The sequence below is a fragment of the Ranitomeya imitator genome, chromosome 7 (genome assembly GCF_032444005.1).
Source record: "Ranitomeya imitator isolate aRanImi1 chromosome 7, aRanImi1.pri, whole genome shotgun sequence".
In the NCBI taxonomy this organism is placed as follows: Eukaryota; Metazoa; Chordata; class Amphibia; order Anura; family Dendrobatidae; genus Ranitomeya; species Ranitomeya imitator.
Window position 1 is genome coordinate 15,985,800 of NC_091288.1, and position 13,771 is coordinate 15,999,570.

General features: G+C 52.9%; 1 protein-coding gene across 1 annotated transcript; it reads left to right on the forward strand.

The window, feature by feature from the left end:
- The first annotated feature begins 138 nt into the window (after nt 1-138).
- On the forward strand, nt 139-11,512 carry LOC138644435 (tubulin alpha chain). The gene is made up of 4 exons (XM_069732799.1): nt 139-268; nt 9,930-10,152; nt 10,252-10,400; nt 10,479-11,512. The coding sequence occupies exons 1-4, from the start codon at nt 266-268 to the stop codon at nt 11,448-11,450; spliced, it is 1,347 nt and encodes a 448-aa protein (XP_069588900.1). The 5' UTR covers nt 139-265; the 3' UTR covers nt 11,451-11,512.
- The last annotated feature ends 2,259 nt before the right edge of the window (nt 11,513-13,771 follow it).

The following is a 13,771-nucleotide window of genomic DNA, read 5'->3' on the forward strand; positions in this document are numbered from 1 at the left end:
CAGATTATGATGCAGACTCCGCCTACACCTTCTCTGATTCGCCAGAAGGCGTGCCCTTATCTACAAAGCTCCTCCTTTTCCGCAGTTGTGACTGCACCGATGACTCCGCCCCTGGGCGTGTGCTTAGCCCTCCCGGCACCGCCTCCCTACATAAGGCTACTGTCTGCGCAATTGACAGTTCACTTCTCACAGAGATCCGTCACCCAGGCTCCGGTGAGAATCTACCACTGCCAAGCTCCCGCCCGACCCCCGCGGACACGACAACATGGTGAGCGCCACGAGTCCTGCGGTGCGATGCGGCTTCTTGCCGTGCGGTAACGCCTCCCTGCTGCAGATGTGTACTGGCCCTTTAATCCTGTCTGGGGGGAGGGGTGCAGCTGCCCCCAGGTCCGCGCCGGGTGCTGAGGATCTGCCGACAAGATCTCACCGCTGGGCCAGATTAACTCTTTGCTTTCCTGCTATTTATGTATTTTTAAGGGTTTTATTGTTTTTTTCTTTTGCTGGGAGAATTGTGATTTTTTTTTTTTTTTTTTGGAGGGAGAATTTGCCAGCTCCGAGCCTGTCCGAGTATCCTCACCCCCATCAGGCGCTGCAGGATTTCATCATGACGGTTACAACATCCGCATTTCCTGCAGCTCCTCTCCCCCTGACTGTGCAGATGCAGCAGAGCTGAGTGTGTTGTCAGCTGCTTTATTGCTGCCAGGACCCCCCTGACTGCACCCAGGGAAGAGGGGTCAGTGCAGGAATAGGGGGCGCAGACCCGACCCCTGACCTCCCACCAAGGGCTGTGCCACACGACACACTCAGCGCCGCGCCACACGACACACTCAGCGCTGCGCCACACGACACACTCGGCGCTGCGCCACACGACACACTCAGCGCCGCGCCACACGACACACTCAGCGCTGCGCCACACGACACACTCGGCGCTGCGCCACACGACACACTCAGCGCTGCGCCACACGACACACTCAGCGCTGCGCCACACGACACACTCAGCGCCGCGCCACACGACACACTCAGCGCCGCGCCACACGACACACTCAGCGCCGCGCCACACGACACACTCAGCGCTGCGCCACACGACACACTCGGCGCTGCGCCACACGACACACTCAGCGCCGCGCCACACGACACACTCAGCGCTGCGCCACACGACACGCGCTGCGCCACACGACACACTCAGCGCTGCGCCACACGACACACTCGGCGCTGCGCCACACGACACACTCAGCGCTGCGCCACACGACACACTCGGCGCTGCGCCACACGACACACTCGGCGCTGCGCCACACGACACACTCGGCGCTGCGCCACACGACACACTCAGCGCTGCGCCACACGACACACTCAGCGCTGCGCCACACGACACACTCAGCGCTGCTGCACCGTCCTGTCGCCCTCAGTCTGTAACCCGGAGGCGTCATCAGCAGGATGCCCGCGCCATTCACACTCGCTGCGATCTCAGTGCTGTTACCTTCCATGCATTTGTCTTAAAGGGATTGTCCAATTTTTATTTTTGTTTTACTTTGCAGTTTTTGGGGGCCTAAAAAAATATATATACTTTTTTCTTTTGAAAAGTTTGCACTTTTTTGGCTTTTATAGGTTCTTATTTCCCGGCGTATTCTACTGTGATGTGATCATAGGAAACACAATTGCAAAAATGATTGTTGGCCCCAAATACATGCGGTTAAGAAACAGAATTTGTCCCCAAAGATGGAAAACCTCTTTAAATCCGTTCCGTATTTTCTGGTGAAAGTTCGGTGACAACCAAGGAGGCCGCCATTGCCAATCTAGTGCTGCCCAGCTCCCGGATGGTTAAATGGCCGTGGTGCAGCAGGGTGGGCACTGAGGACACGTGGTCACCTGTCACTGGGGGGCTTTTTGGGTCACCCCTCCCCCCTCTTCTTTAGGGTCCCAGCTGCCGGGCGCCATCCCGGGCCTCTTTCCTAACTAGGTAATGGTAGTAGAGCCCGATGGGTGCAGGGGATCCGTCATATGTTTATCTTGGGCTTGTCACATGGAGAATTCCCAGCACCTGCCTGACACCCGTCCCAGACTTACCCAGACACATCGGGGGGCCGCGGACAGCGCACAGGGGTTCTGGTGCCCGCCGCCGTCGTATATGGATGTAACATACTTTACATTGCAATTAATCACCAATGTCAAGATCTCTGCTGGCTGTCAGTGAACGGAAACATGATTGACACCCTGAAGGCTTGTGTAGGGGGTCGGTCCACTGATTGGATGATGGAAGTGTAAATGCTGAGGGTTTCACTACTGGGACCCCCAGAATCACTACCGGACAGAGGTGGTCACTACATACAGGGTCCGTGGGTCTGATGGAGATAGCGGAGAATAGATGTCCCCAGCAGGTCCATGGACTAGAGCCGCGGCGCTATTCTATCTCCGCTAGAGAAAGTGGACTCGAGACCCCATCTCAGAGACCGGTGGGGCCCCCAGAACCATTGGAACAAATCCTGTCCTATGTGCTCTACATTTGTTCTGGAATTTTGCAATGCGAAGAGTGAAATCCAGACCGTCCTTAGTCTATTGTCCCCTGTTATCAGCCATTCCAGGCTGGGAGGGGGTGACCCTAGCACTTACACGGAAAGATTTTATAGGGAATCTGTTACGTTCACTGAATGGGACCGCCCACTGGACTCGTGCAGACCACACAATAGGACCGCCCACTGGACTCGTGCAGACCACACAATAGGACCGCCCACTGGACTCGTGCAGACCACACAATAGGACCGCCCACTGGACTCGCGCAGACCACACAATAGGACCGCCCACTGGACTTGCGCAGACCACACAATAAGACCGCCCACTGGACTTGCGCAGACCACACAATAGGACCGCCCACTGGACTCGTGCAGACCACACAATAGGACCGCCCACTGGACTCGTGCATATACCAGGGATTGCAGTGAATAAAATCAAGTTTACTGGAACGTTTCCCACAACACTGTATATCAATCTGATTGGCTCTCCCTGCCCTATAGCAGATCAGACAGCATTGTCACCCTGATGACAGGTTCCCTTTAAGGTCGTGCTCATAGACGACTGATCTCTGCTGTGGGGCTTATTACGCCTCTGCACTTTGTTGATGTGAGAAAGGTCAGAATTTCCGGCTTTGGAGGAAACATTGTTCTCATTCATGGCTATAGGTAAAGGGGAACGTAAAAACCCCGAAGTTATAGAAGTTGCCTCCTCTATTCTGATTTACCCACGGACGTTCCCTTTAATTCACCGACTACTAGAGAAAGCTGAAGGGGAACTCCGACCCTCCCGCTTCTCTGTTGAAACATTGATGATCAATGGTACAGTCCAGGAGGACCCCTTTATGGCGCTCTCCGGGGCCAACGCCATAGGGCACAGCCCCCCGATCTCAGCTCATCTTCACAGGAGATGGAGAAAAGGGATTTTATAAAAAGAAAAACAAGTGTCTGGAGTTTCCCTTTAAGTCTTATGGCAACTAATGTTGGACACCGTGCAGTCACTGCCGCACAGAGCGCTAGATGACGGTATTACTGCTAACATGGTTGCTCCATTGCCTCCTGAGTTCTTATCTTCGGTGACTTATACACGGACTCTTTGCTTTTTCTTATTTATTCTCTTCACCAAAGGTAAAAAGAATAATAATGTAGTTTATGTAGAGCCGACCAGAGCAATGCCAGAAACAGCCAGAGGGGGCGCAGCTTCAGGAGGATAAAAAAACAGCATGGAGCCCCCCCCCCCCCCCCCCCCCGATCTTATACATCCCCTTTAAGGCCGGACTGTTGGGAGTAGTAGTTTATTACAGCTAAAGCGCCACATTGCAGACGTATCGCCCCCCGCAGATCCCGCCAGAGCCGTTATCAATATCCTCTGCAGCACAGAGTATTTCAGGAGGGTGATTTTGACCCATGAAGGGGCCGTGACCCGTTCAATCATGTGATGTCAGATTTTACAACATTATGGCAAAATACTTCGGCAGTGTCGAAAGTGGAACCTTGTGGACCTCCACAGTAAACTCTCCAACATTGCTCCCAGTATCGCAGGCTTCTAATACTATTGGTCGTCTTATATGGGCTATAAAGACCTTATGGGCCATAGACTCCAGGGCCCGGGTGCGACTGCAGCCCCTGCACCTTCTGTCCGGGAGGATGAAGTTTACAATAACCATCCACATTGCCATAACAGTTTTTTGTCGCAGCTGCATTTCTGTTTTCAGGCCATTCTGTCTCCGGGCTTCTCCGAGCCCCCCATCCCGCGTCCCCTCCATAAAAGAAACCTTCCAGAGGTGCTGCCACATGCACTTCTGCATGGCGCTGCTGCTGAGGCCTGGTCACTGCTGCACAGCACTGCTCGGGGGTCTGAGGCCTGGTAACTGCTGCACAGCACTGCTCGGGGGTCTGAGGCCTGGTAACCGCTGCATGGCGCTGCGCTGCTCGGGGGTCTGAGGCCTGGTAACCGCTGCATGGCGCTGCGCTGCTCAGGGGTCTGAGGCCTGGTCACTGCTGCACAGCACTGCTCGGGGGTCTGAGGCCTGGTAACTGCTGCACAGCACTGCACTGCTCGGGGGTCTGAGGCCTGGTAACTGCTGCACAGCACTGCACTGCTCGGGGGTCTGAGGCCTGGTAACCGCTGCATGGCGCTGCGCTGCTCGGGGGTCTGAGGCCTGGTAACCGCTGCATGGCGCTGCGCTGCCCAGGGGTCTGAGGCCTGGTAACCGCTGCATGGCGCTGCACTGCTCGGGGGTCTGAGGCCTGGTAACCGCTGCATGGCGCTGCGCTGCTTGGGGGTCTGAGACCTGGTCACTGCTGCACAGCGCTGCGCTGCTTGGGGGTCTGAGGCCTGGTAACCGCTGCATGGCACTGCGCTGCTCGGGGGTCTGAGGCCTGGTCAGTGGTGCACGGTGCTGCGCTGCTTGGGCGTCTGAGGCCTGGTCACTGGTGCACAGTGCTGCGCTGCTTGGGCGTCTGAGGCCTGGTCACTGGTGCACGGTGCTGTGCTGCTCGGGGGTCTGAGGCCTGGTCAGTGGTGCACGGTGCTGCGCTGCTCGGGGGTCTGAGGCCTGGTCACTGGTGCACAGTGCTGCGCTGCTTGGGCGTCTGAGGCCTGGTCACTGGTGCACGGTGCTGTGCTGCTTGGGGGGATCTGAGGCCTGGTCACTGGTGCACGGTGCTGCGCTGCTTGGGGGTCTGAGGCCTGGTCATTGCTGCACGGTGCTGTGCTGCTCGGGGGGGGGGGGTCTGAGGCCTGGTCACTGGTGCACGGTGCTGTGCTGCTGGGGGGGGATCTGAGGCCTGGTCACTGGTGCTCGGTGCTGTGCTGCTGGGGGGGGGGGGGGATCTGAGGCCTGGTCACTGGTGCACGGTGCTGCGCTGCTTGGGGGTCTGAGGCCTGGTCACTGGTGCACGGTGCTGCGCTGCTTGGGGGTCTGAGGCCTGGTCATTGCTGCACGGTGCTGTGCTGCTCGGGGGGGGGGGGGGGGTCTGAGGCCTGGTCACCGCTGCTCGGTGCTGTGCTGCTGGGGGGGGATCTGAGGCCTGGTCACCGCTGCTCGGTGCTGTGCTGCTGGGGGGGGGGGGTCTGAAGCCTGGTCACTGGTGCACGGTGCTGTGCTGCTGGGGGGGGGAATCTGAGGCCTGGTCACCGCTGCTCGGTGCTGTGCTGCTGGGGGGGGGGGGTCTGAAGCCTGGTCACTGGTGCTCGGTGCTGTGCTGCTCGGGGGGGATCTGAGGCCTGGTCACCGCTGCACGGTGCTGTGCTGCTCGGGGGGGGGGGGGCCTGAGGCCTGGTCACCGCTGCTCGGTGCTGTGCTGCTGGGGGGGGGTCTGAGGCCTGGTCACTGGTGCACGGTGCTGTGCTGCTGGGGGGGGGATCTGAGGCCTGGTCACCGCTGCTCGGTGCTGTGCTGCTCAGGGGGATCTGAGGCCTGGTCACCGCTGCTCGGTGCTGTGCTGCTCAGGGGGATCTGAGGCCTGGTCACTGGTGCTCGGTGCTGTGCTGCTGGGGGGGGATCTGAGGCCTGGTCACCGCTGCTCGGTGCTGTGCTGCTCAGGGGGATCTGAGGCCTGGTCACTGGTGCACGGTGCTGTGCTGCTGGGGGGGGGATCTGAGGCCTGGTCACCGCTGCTCGGTGCTGTGCTGCTCAGGGGGATCTGAGGCCTGGTCACTGGTGCTCGGTGCTGTGCTGCTGGGGGGGATCTGAGGCCTGGTCACCGCTGCTCGGTGCTGTGCTGCTCAGGGGGATCTGAGGCCTGGTCACCGCTGCTCGGTGCTGTGCTGCTCAGGGGGATCTGAGGCCTGGTCACCGCTGCTCGGTGCTGTGCTGCTCAGGGGGATCTGAGGCCTGGTCACCGCTGCTCGCACTTTTCCACGTTGTTCTCGGACGCTCGCAGGACTCGCCTGGTTTGTACTTTAGGTTTTGACGTGATCTTCGTCGTTACATAAGCGCGGCCCGCGCCGCCCCGCATTCCACACGGAGATTATACCTGCTAATCCCGCAGGTTATTAAAAGTCCCAAGTCCAAGTGTTCGCTGGGACAATCGCTGATTTCACCCGCGTGCAATGCTCTCCCCGGTCACAGGTTACATGGGCAGATCTGTAAAGAATGTGTGAGCTTGTAATGGATCAGTAAGAAGGGTCGCCCCCCCATCAAGCACACGGGGAAGAGGAGCAGGTGGAGGCGGTGCGGTGCACGGTCCCTATTACAGCCACTATGGTTACGCCCCGGTCTACATTCGCTCCCATCCTCCAGCTTTTTAGTGCTGCGCCCCCATGTTACTTTCCACAAGGATCCGCTGATTGCCACCGAGTGATCCGGAGCGGATCCGGCTCTTCAGCAGCTCTCCACCCTGGCTGATGAAGGGGATCCCTCTAGGACGTCTGTAGGGGCATACATCCTTCTCAACAGTCCCAATAATTTTTCGGAAACAGTCCTGGGAAATTGAAGGATGTTCCGCCGTGAAAACCACCACAATTGGGAAGTCCCCGGAGGCGTAGATCCGGACAGACCCAGTGATGGGGCTAAAAGTTCCCAAAATTGGGAAGATCAATCACCGCTGCGGCGCTACTGTCCCCTCCCCCTGTCAAGTCTTCTTGGCATCGACCTCCTGCGGGGGGCGTCACGTGATGGCCGCGGTCGTCTTATTCTGTCCAAACAGTAAGAAGCTGGATGGAATAAGATGGCTGCAGCGGTCACGTGACGCCCGCCGGGTGGCGATGCAGCGGTCACGTGACGCCCGCCGGGTGGCGATGCAGCGGTCACGTGACGCCTGCCGGGTGGCGATGCGGCGGTCACGTGACGCCTGCCGGGTGGCGATGCGGCGGTCACGTGACGCCCGCCGGGTGGCGATGCAGCGGTCGAGGAGCAGAGTATAGAGAGTTGTTTTGTTGTTGTTTTTTATCTCCCCAACTGTGCTTTATAGAATGGATGTAAGAATTGAGATAATTTAGAAAATTGCTAATAGTGCAACTCCCCTACACACAGGCAGATCCTCACTGCTGGTTCTGAGCTTTCAGGATTTGACACCCGAGTTCCTTTATGATGAAATCGATCCGCTGGAGCCTCAATAATAATAACAGCACCCACGCAGCTCGCATTGTGGTCTGACCATATGTTGTGCTTTTTTAGATCTTTAGGGCGAGACCCAGAATGGCGGGTGCAATTATCACCGCTGCCCTAAGGAGAGGGTGTGCAGACTTGTTTGTGCAAGTTCTGCAGGTTTCAGGTGGAGGTGACTTATGTCAATAATGGAAGGTGAAAACCACGAACTGAAGCGAACAACGTATGTGATCTAGAGCCCAGACAGCTGCACACCCCGAGCTGTGGAATCTGACAACTGCTGCTCTCCGCAACAGCGCAGCCCATATGTTCCTGACACTTTACTCTTAAAGGGGATGTTCAACTCAGACCGTGACTGTACAGCTCATGTGTAGATTTAGGTTGTTTTACGTCCTTCTAAAGTGATTGTATCTATGCGGACAGCAATCTAGATGAAAAGTGAAGAAACTGTGTACATACATTACTGATCCTGAGTTACCTCCTGTATTATACCCCAGAGCTGCACTCACTATTCTGCTGGTGCAGTCACTGTGTACATACATTACATTACTGATCCTGAGTTACATCCTGTATTATACCCCAGAGCTGCACTCACTATTCTGCTGGTGCAGTCACTGTGTACATACATTACATTACTGATCCTGAGTTACATCCTGTATTATACCCCAGAGCTGCACTCACTATTCTGCTGGTGCAGTCACTGTGTACATACATTACTGATCCTGAGTTACATCCTGTATTATACCCAGAGCTGCACTCACTATTCTGCTGGTGCAGTCACTGTGTACATACATTACATTACTGATCCTGAGTTACATCCTGTATTATACCCCAGAGCTGCACTCACTATTCTGCTGGTGCAGTCACTGTGTACATACATTACATTACTGATCCTGAGTTACCTCCTGTATTATACCCCAGAGCTGCACTCACTATTCTGCTGGTGCAGTCACTGTGTACATACATTACATTACTGATCCTGAGTTACATCCTGTATTATACCCCAGAGCTGCACTCACTATTCTGCTGGTGCAGTCACTGTGTACATACATTACATTACTGATCCTGAGTTACATCCTGTATTATACTCCAGAGCTGCACTCACTATTCTGCTGGTGCAGTCACTGTGTACATACATTACTGATCCTGAGTTACATCCTGTATTATACCCAGAGCTGCACTCACTATTCTGCTGGTGCAGTCACTGTGCACATACATTACATTACTGATCCTGAGTTACATCCTGTATTATACCCCAGAGCTGCACTCACTATTCTGCTGGTGCAGTCACTGTGCACATACATTACATTACTGATCCTGAGTTACATCCTGTATTATACTCCAGAGCTGCACTCACTATTCTGCTGGTGCAGTCACTGTGTACATACATTACATTACTGATCCTGAGTTACATCCTGTATTATACCCCAGAGCTGCACTCACTATTCTGCTGGTGCAGTCACTGTGTACATACATTACTGATCCTGAGTTACATCCTGTATTATACCCAGAGCTGCACTCACTATTCTGCTGGTGCAGTCACTGTGTACATACATTACATTACTGATCCTGAGTTACATCCTGTATTATACTCCAGAGCTGCACTCACTATTCTGCTGGTGCACAATACAAGATTATTGTGTGGGATTCTCCATGTTGTTGTTAATGGTTTTTTCATGCTGTCTCACTCGGCCTCGCTCAGACCTCCGTCTATGGATCATGCACAGACCGGCCGCTTGTCTCCTGGCCATATATCGTTATGAAGCTATGAAGTTCGGCTCAGGAGACTGCCGCTATCCTGGACATCCTGATCCGTACACGGACGTGTGAATGAGGCTTAGGACTTGGTATCTGCTGGTCCATAAAGAAACAGAGAACCAGCGCTCCATCCAGGTGTACTATTCCAAATAACGATCTTTATTGAGCCATGTAATAGCAACGTTTCGACCCGGAGGTCTTTTTCAAGCATGAAACGGGTCGAAACGTTGCTATTACATGGCTCAATAAAGATCGTTATTTGGAATACTACACCTGGATGGAGCGCTGGTTCTTTGTTTCTTTATGGACTATGTGGATGTTCCAGTAAGGTTCCCTGGATATGGACCTGGCGCCCCAGTGAGTGAGTGCTGTCAGTCTCTCTTTTCTCTTTGGTATCTGCTGGTGGCTGATCTTACCCTACATGCACATTGCACATTATATGGTTGACCCCATCTCCAAATGTAGAAACCCATGAGTGGACCCCTCACCTACGAAGACCGGACCATTCTATTGTAGAAAGAGGCTTAAAGAAGCATCAGGAGAGGGCTGTGACCTGTACGAGAGAAATCCAGAGTGAAAACTCATTTCTTAATGTATTTTCTTTATTTTTCAGAGGGAATGCATCTCCGTCCACGTTGGCCAGGCTGGAGTCCAGATGGGCAATGCCTGCTGGGAGTTGTACTGCCTGGAACACGGTATCCAGCCGGACGGGCAGATGCCCAGTGAGAAGACCATCGGTGGAAGCGACGATTCCTTTACTACATTCTTCAGTGAGACGGGGGCTGGTAAACACGTCCCCCGCGCTGTTTTTGTGGACCTGGAGCCCACTGTGATCGGTGAGTATAATGGGTAGGGGGGTCCTTCTAAAGCAGCACCCACATGGCGCCATATAATTTTCCTTGCATCCTAATCTCTCCACTCCATTCTCTTTCTAGATGAGGTCAGGTCCGGCAGCTACCGCCAACTTTTCCACCCAGAACAGCTCATCAGTGGCAAGGAAGATGCAGCCAACAACTACGCCCGAGGCCATTACACCATCGGCAAGGAGATCATTGATCCCGTCCTGGACAGAATCCGCAAGCTGGTGAGTGATTCGTATTGATCATCTCTCTGCGTGCCGTGGGCCATGTTCAGCTAGTAATTGTGCTCTCTACTCTTACAGGCCGATCAGTGCACAGGTTTGCAGGGATTTTTGGTTTTCCACAGTTTCGGTGGTGGCACTGGATCAGGCTTCACCTCCCTCTTGATGGAACGTCTCTCTGTTGACTTTGGCAAGAAGTCCAAGCTGGAGTTCTCCATCTATCCAGCACCTCAGGTTTCCACCGCTGTGGTTGAGCCATACAACTCCATCCTCACCACGCACACCACACTGGAGCACTCAGACTGCGCCTTCATGGTGGACAATGAGGCCATCTATGACATCTGCCGCAGGAACCTGGACATTGAGCGCCCGTCCTACACCAACCTGAACCGACTCATTAGTCAGATCGTGTCCTCCATCACAGCCTCTCTCAGATTTGATGGTGCTCTGAATGTGGACTTGACAGAGTTCCAGACCAACCTGGTGCCCTACCCTCGTATCCACTTCCCCCTGGCCACCTATGCCCCCGTCATCTCTGCAGAGAAAGCTTACCATGAGCAGCTCTCTGTGTCCGAGATCACCAACGCTTGTTTTGAGCCAGCCAACCAGATGGTGAAATGTGACCCCAGACACGGCAAATACATGGCCTGCTGCCTGCTGTACCGCGGTGATGTTGTCCCCAAGGATGTCAATGCCGCCATTGCTGCTATTAAGACCAAGCGCACCATCCAGTTTGTGGACTGGTGCCCAACAGGATTCAAAGTTGGAATCAATTACCAACCACCAACTGCAGTTCCCGGTGGAGACCTGGCCAAGGTGCAGCGCGCTGTGTGCATGCTGAGTAACACCACCGCCATTGCCGAGGCCTGGGCTCGCCTGGACCACAAGTTTGACCTCATGTACGCCAAGCGAGCCTTCGTGCACTGGTATGTGGGAGAGGGCATGGAGGAGGGAGAGTTCTCTGAGGCTCGGGAGGACATGGCCGCCCTGGAGAAGGATTACGAAGAGGTCGGGATAGACTCTTATGAAGATGAGGATGAAGGAGAAGAATAAAGTGTCGTAGTCCATACCTGTAATCATGTCCCGCAGCAATAAACCTCAGTTGTAACTTTTGATTGTGATTTGATGTTTCACCTTTTATTCCCCAATCTTTGAGACATTTCTTATTCATACAATGAATAAATCTCGAATGTGAAGATCTTCCGAGACCCCTCTGATATAAAACACAAGTGAATGTAGAGGGAGGCCTCGGTCAGAAGCAAATCCCACAATGTCCTTCATCAGTGATATCCGAGAAGTAGAGGAAGGAATGTCGGAGGAATGAATGGCAGCCGGCTGCTGACTGGGGGGAGATGATCTCTGGGGTCAGTAAAAGCTGCAGGACAAGTGGTGTGTGAGGGGGGGATGTAAAGGAGGTGGAAAAGGGGGTAAATCTGGGTCATGTGCAGCCAGGAACATAATGCTGGAGCCTCAGAAGGGAGACTGTCCTGACTGCACCCTCTGGCTGGAGGCCTTCACCCGTCTGGACGGATGTCAGATTGTTCAGCACTTTGACGACCATTAGTAATTTTACTAAATTTCATCTTCCAAAATTCAATCAGCCATTTTTTTTTTTTTTTTTGCTTCTGGTTGATAAAATGTATCAGTTAAAGCAGAAAATGCTATATAGAGATGCTTCTCACAAAATTAGAATATCATCAAAAAGTGAATTTATTTCAATTCTTCAATACAAATGTGAAACTCATATTATATAGAGTCATTACACACGGAGTAATCTATTCCAAGTGTCTATTTCTGTTAATGTTGATGATTATGAAAACCCAAAGTTATTATCTCAGTAAATTACCGTAGAATACTTTATAACATCAGCTTCAAACATGATTGTAAAATCTGAAACGTTGGCCTCCTGAAATGTATGCTCAGTAAATGCACTCAGTACTTGGTCGCCGCTCCTTTTGCATCAATTACTGCATCAATGCGGCGTGGCATGGAGGTGATCAGCCTGTGGCGCTGCTGAGGGTTTATGGAAGCCCAGGTTGCTTTGATAGCGGCCTTCAGCTCGTCTGCATTGTTGGATCTGGTGTCTCATCTTCCTCTTGACAAAACTCTATAGATTCTCTATGGGGTTAAGATCAGGCGAGTTTGCTGCCAATCAAGCCCAGTGATACTGTTGTTTTTACACCAGGTATTGGTACTTTTGGCAGTGTGGACAGGGGCCAAGTCCTGCTGGAGAATGACATTTCCATCTCAAAAAAGCTTGTCGGCAGAGGGAATCATGAAGTGCTTTATAAAAGTTTAACAATCCTTTCCAGGCTGCGGTTATCCCGGTTGCTTGTGCACCTTTTTCTACCACACTTTTTCCTTCCACTCAACTTTGCATTAATATACTTGGATACAGCACTCTGTGAACAGCCGGCTTCTTCAGCAATTACCTTTTCTGGCTTCCCCTCCTTGTGGAGTGTGTGAGTGACGTCTTCTGGACATCTGTCAGGTCAGCAGTCTTCCCCATGATTGTGGAGCTACTGAAACAGACTAAGGGACCTTTGTAAACACTTAGAATAATTAAAAAACACCTGCAAAGGCTCCTAATTTACTGAGATAATGACTTTTGGGTTTTCATTGGCTGTAAGCCATAATCATCAACATTAACAGAAATAAACACGTGAAATAGATCACTCTGTGTGTAATGACTCTACAGAATATAGGAGATTCACTTTTTGTAATGAAGAGCAGAAATAAATTAACTTTTTAAAATATTCTAATTTTGTGAGAAGCCCCTGTATATTGATTCATTAGTTATACATGGAAAAAATTAAAATGTTCTAAGGAGGCGGAGCACAACTAAGGGCGGAGCATAAATCGGGTTGACCCTGCACAGAACATTGTAGCATACGGATGCTGGCGTCTATAATGAATACCGCCCCTCGTCCGTGCTGTCTCACCTCCAAGGCCAGAAATGTCACTCCTGAGAACATGCAGGAAATATTCCACACTGCTGTACAAGTGCCATGTTCTACTCCATATTTGCAGTGTATTGCTATAATCCGCTGTGTCCGGTGCTGGCGGATACAGAAGCCTTCCTGCTTTATTACAGAGGGACGGATACAGAAACGTAACTCGCCACAACGCAGAATCTGTGCTATCAATAGTCCAAAGCGGCCTCCAATAATTCCAGGGCCCAGATGCAACCACTGCACCTCCTCTATCCGACTCTTCTCCCTCCTTGTGTCCCAAGGTGCCTTACGGCTGCCAGGTCCACACTCTGTGGATTTTCTCCTGCTGTAACATTGAGGTGAATGCGGACGGACGTCTGTCCAGATTGTGTAAAGTCAAAGTAAGAAAATGATCAACAACTGGCTGCAATCCTTCCTCCA